The sequence below is a fragment of the Sinocyclocheilus grahami genome, unplaced genomic scaffold, assembly GCF_001515645.1.
Source record: "Sinocyclocheilus grahami isolate Dianchi unplaced genomic scaffold, SAMN03320097.WGS_v1.1 scaffold422.1, whole genome shotgun sequence".
In the NCBI taxonomy this organism is placed as follows: domain Eukaryota; kingdom Metazoa; phylum Chordata; class Actinopteri; order Cypriniformes; family Cyprinidae; genus Sinocyclocheilus; species Sinocyclocheilus grahami.
Window position 1 is genome coordinate 209,355 of NW_015505601.1, and position 12,953 is coordinate 222,307.

General features: G+C 38.0%; 1 protein-coding gene across 2 annotated transcripts in view; it reads left to right on the forward strand.

Annotated features, from left to right (window-relative positions):
- Nucleotides 1–9,036, forward strand: part of LOC107551379 (ligand-dependent corepressor-like) — a 31,063-nt gene extending 22,027 nt beyond the window's left edge. For both annotated transcript variants that reach the window (XM_016232959.1, XM_016232960.1), the window contains exons 6-7: nucleotides 1,935–2,031; nucleotides 5,475–9,036. In XM_016232959.1, coding sequence (XP_016088445.1) covers nucleotides 1,935–2,031; nucleotides 5,475–6,516 — 1,139 coding nt within the window. In that variant the 3' untranslated portion in view covers nucleotides 6,517–9,036. The remainder of the gene's footprint in view (nucleotides 1–1,934; nucleotides 2,032–5,474) is intronic.
- The last annotated feature ends 3,917 nt before the right edge of the window (nucleotides 9,037–12,953 follow it).

Genomic DNA, 12,953 nt, shown 5'->3' on the forward strand with positions numbered 1-12,953 from the left:
GTGGATAGAGCTGTGGAGATTGCGGGGGCAATGGAAAGCCCCGCCTATGGCGCCATAGCTGGGAGTGAACACAAACTGGACCTGGGAGATTTAAGAGACTTGCACTCAGAGATACCCGTCCTTCAGTTTTCACCCGACCTGTTTACCTGGGAAAATATCCCACCCAACCTCCCTCCCCAGTCTCCTCTCATTGACCTGTTCCCTTCCTCAACACCCTCTCCGCTGGATCCCGTCAGCCTCTCTGCTCACCATCTGTGGCATGGGCTCACCGCTGGTCTGCCTATCTCCAGCTCCATTGGCGTAGAGTCTGGAGGATCCCTCGACTCTGCCTTCAGCCTCCGAGGCCCAGACTCCGCCTCGGTCCTGCGACCCAGCAGCTCCACCATGGCTCCTAGCTCCCTCGTCTCCACCATGGCTCGTTAGTCCACCAGCTCCACCGGGCTCCATCGTCCCTCCGGCTCCGCCTTGGGCAGTCGTCGACCATCCGCCGCCTCAGGACTCCACTCCTCTGGCTCCACCTTGTCCCTCCATCCCTCAGGCTCTGTCAGGCTCCTCCTTCCCTCCGGCTCCACTGCGGCCTTCCGGATTCCCGTCTCTGCCTCGGTCGCCGGCGCCATCTGCTCCACCTTGGCCCTCCGGATCCTCGTGTCGCCCTGGCTCATCGGCTCTCCGTCTCCGCCTTGGGCTCCTCCACCCCCTGCTCCGCCGCCGTCGGTCGGCCCCCTGGAGTTGTCCGCCCTTCCTCCATCATGGCTCTCCCTCCGTCGGCTCCACCATGGGCCGCTATGTGATTATTGGAATTCTTCGTCGTCGTCGTCCTGCCTGATCACACACCACACCGTCCCGTGACAGACGCATTATATGAGTGGCTTTGGAATAGAAGTCGCAACACGTTTCAGATGACAAAAAACGTGATATATTTCAGAAAATATGTTCATCGCTGTTACAAGATTTATGTTTATCGAGTGGTTCCTTGCATTGTTACAAGAAAACGTCAAGAAAACTTGTGAGCTGCTGCAGTGGAGCAGCTGTAATGTGATATTAAATTAAAGATGAAATACGATAGAGCAATAAAATGAACAGTGAAAGTAACAAATGCTTGTACAATCTATTTTAATGGGCATAATTAAGTGTGAAAAGAACGGAAGGAAATATTTGCTAAATGAACTAAGCCAACTAACAGAATTCATATTCTTTTGGTTTCTGTAGCCAGCATTTAAAAAAATGACAAATGGCATGAAAATACAGGTATCGGTCTCGTTCTGAAAAAAAGTGGTATCGGTGCATGCATCATTTAGTTTAACTTGATGTACTAAAATAACTCAAATGAAATAATTAATAAAAAACTATAAAGACTTGTTTTAAAAAAAGAAAAAACGCAACAAAATTACTAAAATATGAATTATAAATTCAAAATAGAAAATTTTAAAATAAAATCTAATTCAATCTCAACAGTGAACTGAAAATGCACTATTAAAATATAGCTGTCTGTATTGGCACAGTTTTCAGAAGATGTAATGGAAGATGTAATATTACATGCTTTAAAATCATAACGTTATCTTTGTTAGTCAATTTTATATTAGAAACAAAATAGTATCAAATAAATTAAGTTAGCTTTGAGACAGCCAGAATGTTGTTTTGGTTGAGAATTAACTCACTGTATAATGGTGTTTCTACAGCTTATTATGAATAGATATGTATTTGGATGGGAAGTGCATTAATTGTGAATATTACAGTGTTTACAAAAGCTGAAATGATTTTAAGTTGAACCAGAACTTTGCAAAAAGTATGTAAAGAACTTTCAAGTGTTCAATAGTATAAATTATCAAAAAGAAAGGTAATCTATTTACAGTTCAAAGAAAACTAGATGGTTTGATTCAGTTTGGGCGATTGATTATGTTTAGTTTGGTCTTATATGATGTTTTTATTTGCAGATGGAGTCCTTGACCTCTCAACTAAGAAAAACCACAGTCATGGTAGTGTCTCACTGAAAAGCTCTCAAGGTTTCTCAATCATGCCCACAGTTAAGGGGTAAGAAGTCTTTTTTTCGTTGTTAAAATATTACAGCTTTCCATTTAAGTCTAATCATCCGGCATCAAACACTTTGTGGCATTGTAACCATCGCAGACATGTTTGTTGTACACATGTCTGTAACCATGAGTAAGAGGCCTTGATGAGTCTTTTGTCCAATCACAGATGCTTAATTTGTGTTTCACTTTTGTTTGTGGTAGCTCACAAAATGAGCACTGCAGAAGCATCATCTGATATGCAAAAATATGATTTAGTTAGTGAAAAGCATCATCTGTAATTTTAGATTTACTTGTAAGGATTTTAACCCAAACTATGTAATGCAAAATTCATAGAAAGACTGGCTGCACCAGTGTTAAACAATGACAATGTCTTTATGTAGTAAACATTTTATAAATCTGATACAGAATGGTGCGTACCTGCAGTTTGTACTTTATTTGAACAGTGGTCAAAGCCATGAATCAAATTTAATAATTTAGCTGATGCTTATAGGAACAGATGACCCAGAGTAATCTGAGTGAAGTGAAGATTATGGACAACCCCTTGTGGAACCGTCAAATTAGAGCCTAGACAGTCAGTGTCCTTTTTCTTTTCTGTACTAAGACACTTTAGAGCAAGTAAACTAAGGTACAGACTATCATTTCCTCAGGAGGGGCACATTTATTTTACTTATACATTTTTTGTTCTCTGTGAATGTGAATGATCATCTATGAAACAAATAAGGTACAAAACAAATGGTAGGTGTTTAACATTGTAAAATATTAACTCCAAACCTCAGGTGGGTCAAACTAAATATTATATGAGCTGTTTTGTTCTTTATTCATTTTATATGTGGTTTGCATTGCCTGAAACCCTGTTAAAATTTGGGATATTTGGGAAAGAAAAATACACTTTTTAAAAAAACACTGATTTGTGTAATTTTTAGGGCTGTCAATTTAACGCGTTAACTTAATTAGTTATGAAAAATAACATGATTTAAAATATTTTAATGCAGTTAACGCACTGGCCCCGCCCCCAGACCTGTACATCATCTTACATTTCCTACAGTTGACTGTTGACAAATATGATGCAGGGCATCAACTCCATAAATGCAGTTATGCCCTAAAATTCAAGATATTGGGGCAAAGAATGCCCCTGTATGAGTTTTTGTCACATAATTATATCATATGATATGCGATATCACACGAGCAGCAAGAGCAATATCACACGGGTGCTGTTTTTGTCACAAATATCAGGAGTTTAAATGTAATTTTATACAACAGTTCAGTAAATAAGTTATATTTTAACACAATATTGTCTGTTTTTGCTCAATTTTGCCAACGAAAATATTACCTATAAAGCCATTGTTGTGTGTCTCCGAGCAGCACGGTGGTGTTTAGTTTCTGAATGAATCAGCCGTTTAAACTAATCAAATGAATGAATGACTCATAAAGACATTTACTGTAACCTGCTGGCAGTTTTAGTTTCTTATTTAGAGTATAATTTCATTTGAAAAAAAAAGACCTTAAAGGGATAGCTCACACAAAAATGTAAATTGTCATAATTTACTCAACCTCATGTCGTTTCAAACTGTGGCCACGTTCACACAGCAGCAGAATACGGTTGTCAGTCCTGTTTTTGAGTCCTTAATACGGTTACGTTCACACACAGTTCGGTTATTTACAGTCGTGACAATCTCATTCTGTAACCGAACTCACACCTGTAAATTTTCAGGACTCGCATCATTCTCGGAACACACGCCCTGTGTGAACGGAAACGGACTGGACAACTAGTTGTCTGTCATGTCATACAGTGCGAGAGAGAGAGACGCTCTGCCGCACAAACACGCGTCTACCATGTGTTACGTGTTTTCGGTAACTTGCAGTGACAGAGAAATGAGCTGCGTGTCATCTGAAAGTTTTAGATCCCGTCAGTTTTCCACCGTAGCCGCTCCCGTCAGTTTTGTGTTTGATGCTCCGCTCTCCACCCAAATATAAAATCTGCTGTCGGTTAATGAAGATTTGACAAAGGAACTTGCGGCTCTATTGGACTCTTGTCGTGTCAGAACGTGATAAGACTTTCAGTTTTATGGACGTCGCCATCTTTGATTTTACTTTGGTCAGTGTCGCTATGGCAACTGGTAAGGAATACAGGCTTGACTCCCGTTGCACGTTCATACAGACAGTATTCTAAACACAACTGTAAGCTGCTGTGTGAACGGGACATTTCGAGACTCACACCTATAAAGAAAATGCGGTCAATCCCAAAAACTGACAGTGTGAACGTAGCCTAGATGTTTCAAACCTGTATGAATTTCTTTTGCGCAACAAAAGGAGGTATTTTGAAAACTGTTGGTAACCAAGCTGTTTCGGTTACCAGTGACTTTCATTGCATGCACAAAAAAAATACAGAGATGTTTCACAAATGATCTTCTTTTATGTTCTATAGTTTAAGTTAGTAGCTTAAACATTTATGTGTAATAAATTTTATGTTGAATCAAATAAAATATTTCTTTCTAAAGCTCTTTGAAATGTCTACTTGATACTTTCTCATTTAACACAATACTAGCTTTAAATGATCTTTTGTGGGTATTTTCACAGCCAAATTTAATTTGCGATTAATTAGCTTAATTAATCGACACATCATGTAAAAAAATGTAATTGACTGACAGCCCTAGTAATTGTGTTGCCTAGCAATAAACATGAAACATATGTAAAATATATGTAATTTAATTGACTACATTTATTAAATGAAAAAGGCTAGAATTGGTAACCGGTTAGCAAATTTATAAGTTAATCTGTCACTGAATATTTGGTCCCAAACTAGCTAACCCCAAACTTCAGCAACAGAATTCAGTGCCAGTTGTAAATTTGCTAACCTGTTACCCATTCAAGAAGTTTATCAACTGGAAAGTTGATGAACTTATTTCCCATAAATTGAAAACATTTGATTGACCATTTTTTCTTGCAATAAGTTTGGGTAATTGTTAAATGATTTGGGGTTGATGAATTCAGTCAACACTGCACTTTGTGTAAAAATTGAGGAAATTTTTTTTACTTGTCACCAATGCCATAATTGGGGGAAATCATGTGGTAACAGGGTTGACTGCAAAATGTTGGAAACAAAAAAACACAATGTTTATGGTTATTTAAAATAAGTTAATCTTTATAATTAGTTTTACTACAGTTGTTTATCAATTCATCAGATTGTGAAAATTACAACATTTTACTTTAATTGTTGGATGCAGTCAATAAATCTTATAATCTAATAGTTCTCACACACAAAAAATGTGGTATTTGTTTCTATTTACAAAAAAAGTAATGGGACACTAAAGTGTACCCTATTCATGGAAACTGCCCTATACACTTTCTAGGAGACAAAGGAATTGCCCCTTTCTGAAGTAGACTACCTCATCCTATAGCATACCTCATTCTCACATCTGAACGTTTTATCTTTCCATAAATTAGGCGTTCCCAGAGAGCTGATCACAACTATCGAGATGTTGATGATGAGGATGGCTTGCCACCGAGAAGCTTGCATGATGGGATAAGGGAGAACTGTATTGGTTCTGGACCCCTCAAGCCACCCTTGGCCCGCTCACTCCTCATAAAAGAGGAACTCCTGAGCCAGAAACATCGCCTCCTTGGCCAACCTCTTTCTTTGGCTAGCCTAGAGTCTGCGGGTCTCCTCAACAGCCAAGCCCAATCCCTCCTTTCCCGTGATGGGACATGGGGGAAATCCCATCTAGATGGCCTCCTGAAGCTCAAACAAGTTTGCGGCGACCTCAACGACCTGCCTCTTTTCCAGGAGAACCAAGGCGCATTCACCAAGGGTACAAAGTCCCATGATAGTGGTTTCATCACGGTAAAGAAAGAACCAGGACATTCCCCTCCAGTGGACTTGAAGATCCCGCAAGTCAGAGGCATGGATCTGTCTTGGGACTCCCATGGGAATGCATCGGATCTCTACACTTACAGCTCTATAGTTTTGGGCAATGTGCACTCTGAGAATGCGCTCAGTAGGAAGCTGAGGGCCATCTTGCCAAAGCAGGGTCGCAGAGCCGCTCTCGGAGGCCTTCTAGATGGAGGAGCCGTGGGTGAATACTGGGGTGCAGAGCTTGAACAGCCAACTTTGGGACCTCAATACCCGACATCAGATCCAGAGGCAGACCCGACCGGCTCCAAGCAACCCCGAAAGAAAAGGGGACGGTATCGTCAGTACAACAGCGATATTCTAGAAGAAGCCATTGCTGTGGTGATGAGTGGGAAGATGAGCGTTTCGAAGGCGCAGAACATCTATGGTATTCCCCACAGTACCTTGGAGTACAAGGTGAAAGAGAGGTTGGGCACCCTGAAGAACCCACCAAAGAAAAAGCTTAAACTGATGATGAGGGCAGAGGGGCAGGACTCTGGGATCACCACCGAAACCGAATCCACGTCGACGCCCGCCACCACACCCATCGCAATGCAAGTGGATGTCTTGCAGGGGACAGGAGAAAAAGTCGAGTAGATAACACAGAACACCTCATAAAACCGAAAACGTTTTAGATTCTGACAGACTCAAAAAACTAAAATGATTTGGAATTGAGGATGGGGCTTTAATTGTGCCAATTTATACTTGCAGTATCTGGGTGAGCACAACTGCAGGGATTCATGGGAGGATTTAAGCCTGATAACTGGGGATAAGAAACAAATTGGCAGTTATCACAGTGGTCGCATTGACACTGCAAACATTTGCTGAAGTTTTTTACAACATAAAGCAACAAATGCGTACTAAAGCCATAAGAGAGTATCGACAGAGACATTTTATTTAAAAAAAAGGCAAGCAGATTAACCCTTTGTTCACCCCCTTCATCTGAACTTTGCGAGCTGCGCCATTAGTGCTCATGCGTTTTGGACGGCATGCCCTTTTGAGAAACGAGAAGCGGGGTTTCAAGGGTTACGTGCAAGGCTGGAAATTGACCCATCAAAGATTAATTTATCTCCTCTGATTGGTAGGTTTATGAAATAATTCATGATCTTTAAAACTAATTTATTTCAAATGGAGTTGACAAGGATTCTCACCAAGGATCGATCCTAGGCCCATTTTTCTATTAACAGGTAAAAACAATTGCTTTCAACTCTTTTTAGTTTCCTCCTTTTATATTCTGCACCATTGAAACAGACTAAGAATTAGACACGTCCATTTAAAAAAATGAAGTTTAAGATTAGTCATTCAGGGATGCATGTTTGTGATGTTGAAAAGATTTTTTTTAACTTTACTTTACTGTAAACTTTTCTTTAACTCTAGCGCTTTCTTTTGCACTACACTTTCAGTCTGGCGCTCGCCAGAGCCTAAATCTGGCAGTTAGACCTGATTACCTCGACACTGCTTGCATTACGCACTTACTGTTCTGTCTGGCATATTAGATAATGCTCATTTTACAGTACTCTACTCTTGGTGAGAGCCTCTCCCTTAAAAGAATTTCAATGCCCATGAAGGGACAATGCTGATTTAAGCCACACAGGACAGGAACGTGTTTGCGATTCACATCTTTCTACTAAAATTAATCGAGGGAGGGTGCACGCAGTCAACTTTTGGCTGATTCTGGCTGCTCCCTCGTCGCTGCTTATAGTCAGTCACTGACGTGTATATTTATAAAAAGAAGAGCATTTTCGCAGAGGTTTGGTTTTGGGGAACATAGGTGGGGGGAAATGTAGGTAGGGTTATGACCATATAACCCTGTTATATTATAAATTTGTGTTCTTTCAGAGAGCCAATTCTTGTCTCTGAATAGTTTCTTTTCCTCATGTAAAACTCAGGGCAACTGAGACAAATATAGTGATCATGTTTTTAGGGAAACAATGCATTACACCTACTTGAACTGGAACCTGACACACAATTCTCAGTCAGTGAGTTGGGTTGGGGCAAGGCTTTATACCGAGCGTAGGTTGGGTCGAGCTGAGCCATGGATTGCAGATATTGGTGGGATGTTATCGTTCGAAACACCTGGCCAGTTGGGAATTTTCTTCGATCTCTCTGAAAATAGCACTTTGTTTAAAAAGAAAAGTAAATATGTTTGGGTGTGTGTTTTAAAGTAGCTTTTGCAGTAGCAGATAGCATAAAGGAGACTTGCAAGATCAAAGGGAGAGCATTTCAACGACCCCTGGCATCCTGCAACTTAGACCCAAACATGCTCATTTTGTTTTGAAAAAATTACCTCTTCAATATACAGTGGTCGACAGCTTAAATTCTCAGATTTGTCTAATGTTGCCTCACTGTTTGTCACATTGCCCCTTTTTCAAATCTAAACTGTGTCGTCTGATGTATATAAAACCGAAAAAGCTCATAGATCTGTGAATATTTCAAAGAGAAGGCTTTTGGAATGGCATGCTCCACTTTGATGCTGTTATGAAGGGCATTCTGGTATATATCACTGCCTGGTGCTCACCCAGTCTGTGACAAAAATTATACTTCAAAACTCTTTGAAATGTACCTTTTATTTATTTCATTATTTAATTTGAATCATTTAAGTAAATGGCATGCACCAGTTAAGTGGAGGCTGATTTACTATTTATAATCTGACACTTGGTGGCGGGGTTGTAGACAACCGGGAACACTGTCCTGGGTTCACCTTTATAATATTAGACCTAGTGAATTCTAGTAATTTCCCACATTATATTAGGCTTGTATAAATTGTATATATTTCCTACAATACTATACTTGTAAGTATGGGTGTCATTTAAATTATTATTTCACAAAGCAAAAATTTTAAAAAGATTTTAGCTTTGTTTAATGAAGTTGAATTGCAATTATAGCCATGTGTGGACACTACTGAAATTAATAGAAATCAGAGTATTTTAATCAATACAACGTACAGTAGTAAACCACTGATGTGACCTATTTGGTTCAGTTTATAAATTATGATCACATGCTGCTGTACTTCTACATGAAACAAGTCGAAGGAAAGAATTTTAATGTATAAAGAGTCATAACTAAGTTAGAATCATATTCATACGTATAAGCTCTACTGTGTAAATCCCTTTAGGTCATCTGGCATCAAATGCACCAACACTTTACCAATGCTGAGCATTTGAAGTGTCTAATTAGAAATTAGTTAGGTCCTTTATCAATCAATCAGTCAATTAGATTTATTTATTAATCAATGTGATGTAAAATACTACTCAGTTTTGATTGACTCTTGCCATTTAAACATTTCTTAACCAGTATTTTTGTCTTGTTTTACAGTAAAAATATTAAAGATGCGCAAGTCAAGATACGTTTTCTTGGTTTCTTAGAAAATTCAAAACCCTTGAATTACATTTTTCTTACCCTTATTTCTTCTTATTTGGCAGATTTATTTTTCTTGTTTTAAGTATAAATTTAGTTGGATTCTCCAAATTACTGTAAAACAAGATAAAAATATTAGTTTGAAGTGCAACTAGTAAATCAGTTGTAGATCAGTAGCTACAACTGGATTGTTAGTACTACTAGTACATACATATTCTATTCTAATTGAATATTTGCCCCTATAATTGGCACTTAATATTTTTTTGCACTGATGGCAATGACTGAAAGTTGTTTTGCAGCACTTAAATCTAAAAGTTTCAAACGATCACTTCTTTATTGCTAATCTAGAAAGTTTTGAACTTTCACAATGCTACTGTACATTCTGCAACCTTTATTTATCATCAGCTGTCTGATTCACTATGGTGCATGCCATTTCAACATATTTATTTAATTTGACTTTAATGATTAATGTATTACAGGGTTAACGGCTCCCCCTGTCCAAAAACATCCTCCTCTTGAAGAAATTATACCGTCTTTACTCAAATGAATGTAAAACCATTTACGAATAACTTCTAACTAGTTGTTTAGAAAATATGGCACCTTCACATTTCATACTTTGAACAGACTGTTTTAGTTTTTCTCTTGCTGCTCGTGTTTCAATAGTTTTTTTGTTTTGTTTTTTTGCGTTTCTCTGAAACGTACACCTGTAGCCTTCAGTACTTTCGTATCTCAGGATAGATTCAGCAGAAGGGTTCGCAATATTTGTCAGTTGGATAACGATGCAGACATAACTACCTGTACAAGACGTGCATAGACATGTTATATTAACTACAGTCTTTGCACAATATACCTCATCCTCGGGAATAAACGCACCTTTCTGTGCCACATCCTTAAATAACATTCAGGGGCATGTGGAAAAGGAGCAGTTGAAACTCTGGGAAACTCTATTTCACCCTCTTTGTTGTCTTCTATGAGAGGGATGGCAAGCGAGGCATTTCATGTGTCTGACTGACCAATATTTACACCCTTTTCATTCAGGTACAGAAAATCGAAAATTTCGCTTAACATTCTCATCTTGCCAATAACGGGTCCCATCCTTTAAGTTAACTTATAACGTTGATCGTCAAGGCAAATATCAAAAGATACTGTAGGTAAGCCACAATACCTTTTTCCTGTATATTGTTAAATGCGATTTAACAGTCATGGGTGTTTTTGTGAAAAACACAAATGGAGGTTTGAAGGGGAGAATATGGGACAGGTGGAAATGTTAACCTTCTGTTGTTTCTGTAAACTTGTTTTTAAACTGCATTCCAAAAATTTCCAGAGATACCTTTATATGGAAGAAAAATCTATACATATACAAATGAATATATATTATATTTATTTTACTGTTTATCTTTTTATTTGTCTTTTTTCTGGTTGAAATTGAAATGCTACACAAAGAAATGATGGGAAAACGACGCTGACAGCTACAACCTCAGTTTCTGTACCATATGAAGTGCCATTTGTTTGTCTCAAGTGGCTCATAATGACTTCTTTTCTGAAAAGATGCTCAGATAGCCTTTTTTTCTCCCCCTTTTATGACTTTCACTGCATATCCACATAACGGCATTACCTCAGGTGAGATCTCCCAGAGCAGCTGATTCTACATTTAGTTGTAGAAATCAGGACCTGTACTTGACTTTTACACGTTTCCAAAACTGCAACGATTACTTTTCAAGGAAGCAGTTTATAAATGACGCTAGTGGCATTTTTGTTTTCCTCCGGTGCGTTTTAAAATATTAATGCTTTGCTTAACTGAACCACGGGTCTCTTTTTGAATGCAACTTTATTGACGTTAGCACATGAAATTTCAAATCAATAGGGCACACATTTGTACATCACAATTAATATACACTCACATGCACACAAAACACCATCAGGTCTACATCATGTGGGTGGTTATACAGTTTTAGGCTAATGGTTTGATATCTTAATGAGAAAGAAACAGAAAAGGCATATATGGACACATAGGCACTCCAAATGAGCTGTCTTTATTATTATTCTTGCATCTGATTAAATGTCTCTCTTCAATGTCATTTAGATACATATTGAGTTGTGACTGTATTTTTATTTTTCAAAGCATTGTTTTTATTATTTTTTTGTTTAAGCCCAGAATTATCTTTTATCTTGTCATGTTGCAGGTCTTTCGAGTTTATAACTTTTTTTTTTCCCCCACTGATTTTGGCGAAATGAAAATGAATAGGCACACCTTTATTCGACAGAAAACATCTTTGAAATTGGGAGAAACAAATTGTCGGCAAACATTGAAGTCCAATTCTAGATATCCTTCATATTGTCAATCTATGCACTTGAGAGGATAAAGTTACTTGCACCATTAACTGTTTTCTGTGTTTGTGATGATGTTAAGTAGTTTTAGGGGCCGTAATTTTCATTTAATGGCATGATATTAAGTCAAATATTTTATTAGATTTAGATATCCATCATTTGAAGCAGTATTTGTAATGATACAATTCGCAGCACAAGCCATGGTAAAATACATGTTTGGAATGTAACCTTCTAGAGAAACATGTCTCAGAGAAAACTGATGGAATATGCACAGACAGTTTAGCTCAGAATAGATCAACTCAGATATTTGCGTTCACCATGATACTGTATACTTTATGCATTTCTTTAGAATATCGGTGTCATCCGGAGTGCCTGTTTTGCAGTGTTCAGTCGTCACAGATAGTTTGATAATTGCATTCAATCATCATTACATGATTAATCCTTGTTTACTAATTAATTGAAACGATAATGAGCCAATAATACACACTGATAATTGGTAACAACAATCGAAAATCATTAACCAAGGCGACTTACAAATCTATATGTTATTTTTCTTAAATTATATTGAATTAGTGTATGAACTAGTGACTATTTCACTAGTGGAATTGTTTTTAAACACCCTCTGGGTTTTTCATTGGTCCAGCAAACAGATAACCAGACCCCCAACACACTATTGATTAAGCCAATGTTGCTATGCTAGGCTGGGGTGCATTTGCCAAAAGCATCGTTAGCCAACTGGGGTCGAAAATTCTGTAGAACTCTTTTGTTAATGACAGAACTTGACAGAAATGCACCTGTGGTCAGGATGCTCAAACAAATAGGGGTGCGTTTCCCCTACAACGATGTAACTCGCTGCTTAACCACCATAATGATGCATCATTGTAGAAACTAACTAGCTATTCATGACTGTTTCCCAAACATGGTCGCATCTCAGTCGTTTGAACCACATTGGTTCAACAATATAGGACGGTTGTTAATGATGTCGCACGCATGTGGTGAAGTAATAACTTCTGCTAATTAATCGATTTGAGATCTCTGAGATGCTGCTGTAATGAACATAGCAGCTAATGACTATTTCACTATTTTTTGTTTCTTGTCAATTTGCTTAATTTGATTGGGTTCCCTTTATTATACACTTCAAAAACTGAGCTTATTGAGGACATGCTAATATATATATATATATATATATATATATATATATATATATATATATATATATATACAGTGGGGCAAAAAAGTATTTAGTCAGCCACCAATTGTGCAAGTTCTCCCACTTAAAAAGATGAGAGAGGCCTGTAATTTTCATCATAGGTATACCTCAACTATGAGAGACAAAATGAGAAAAAAAA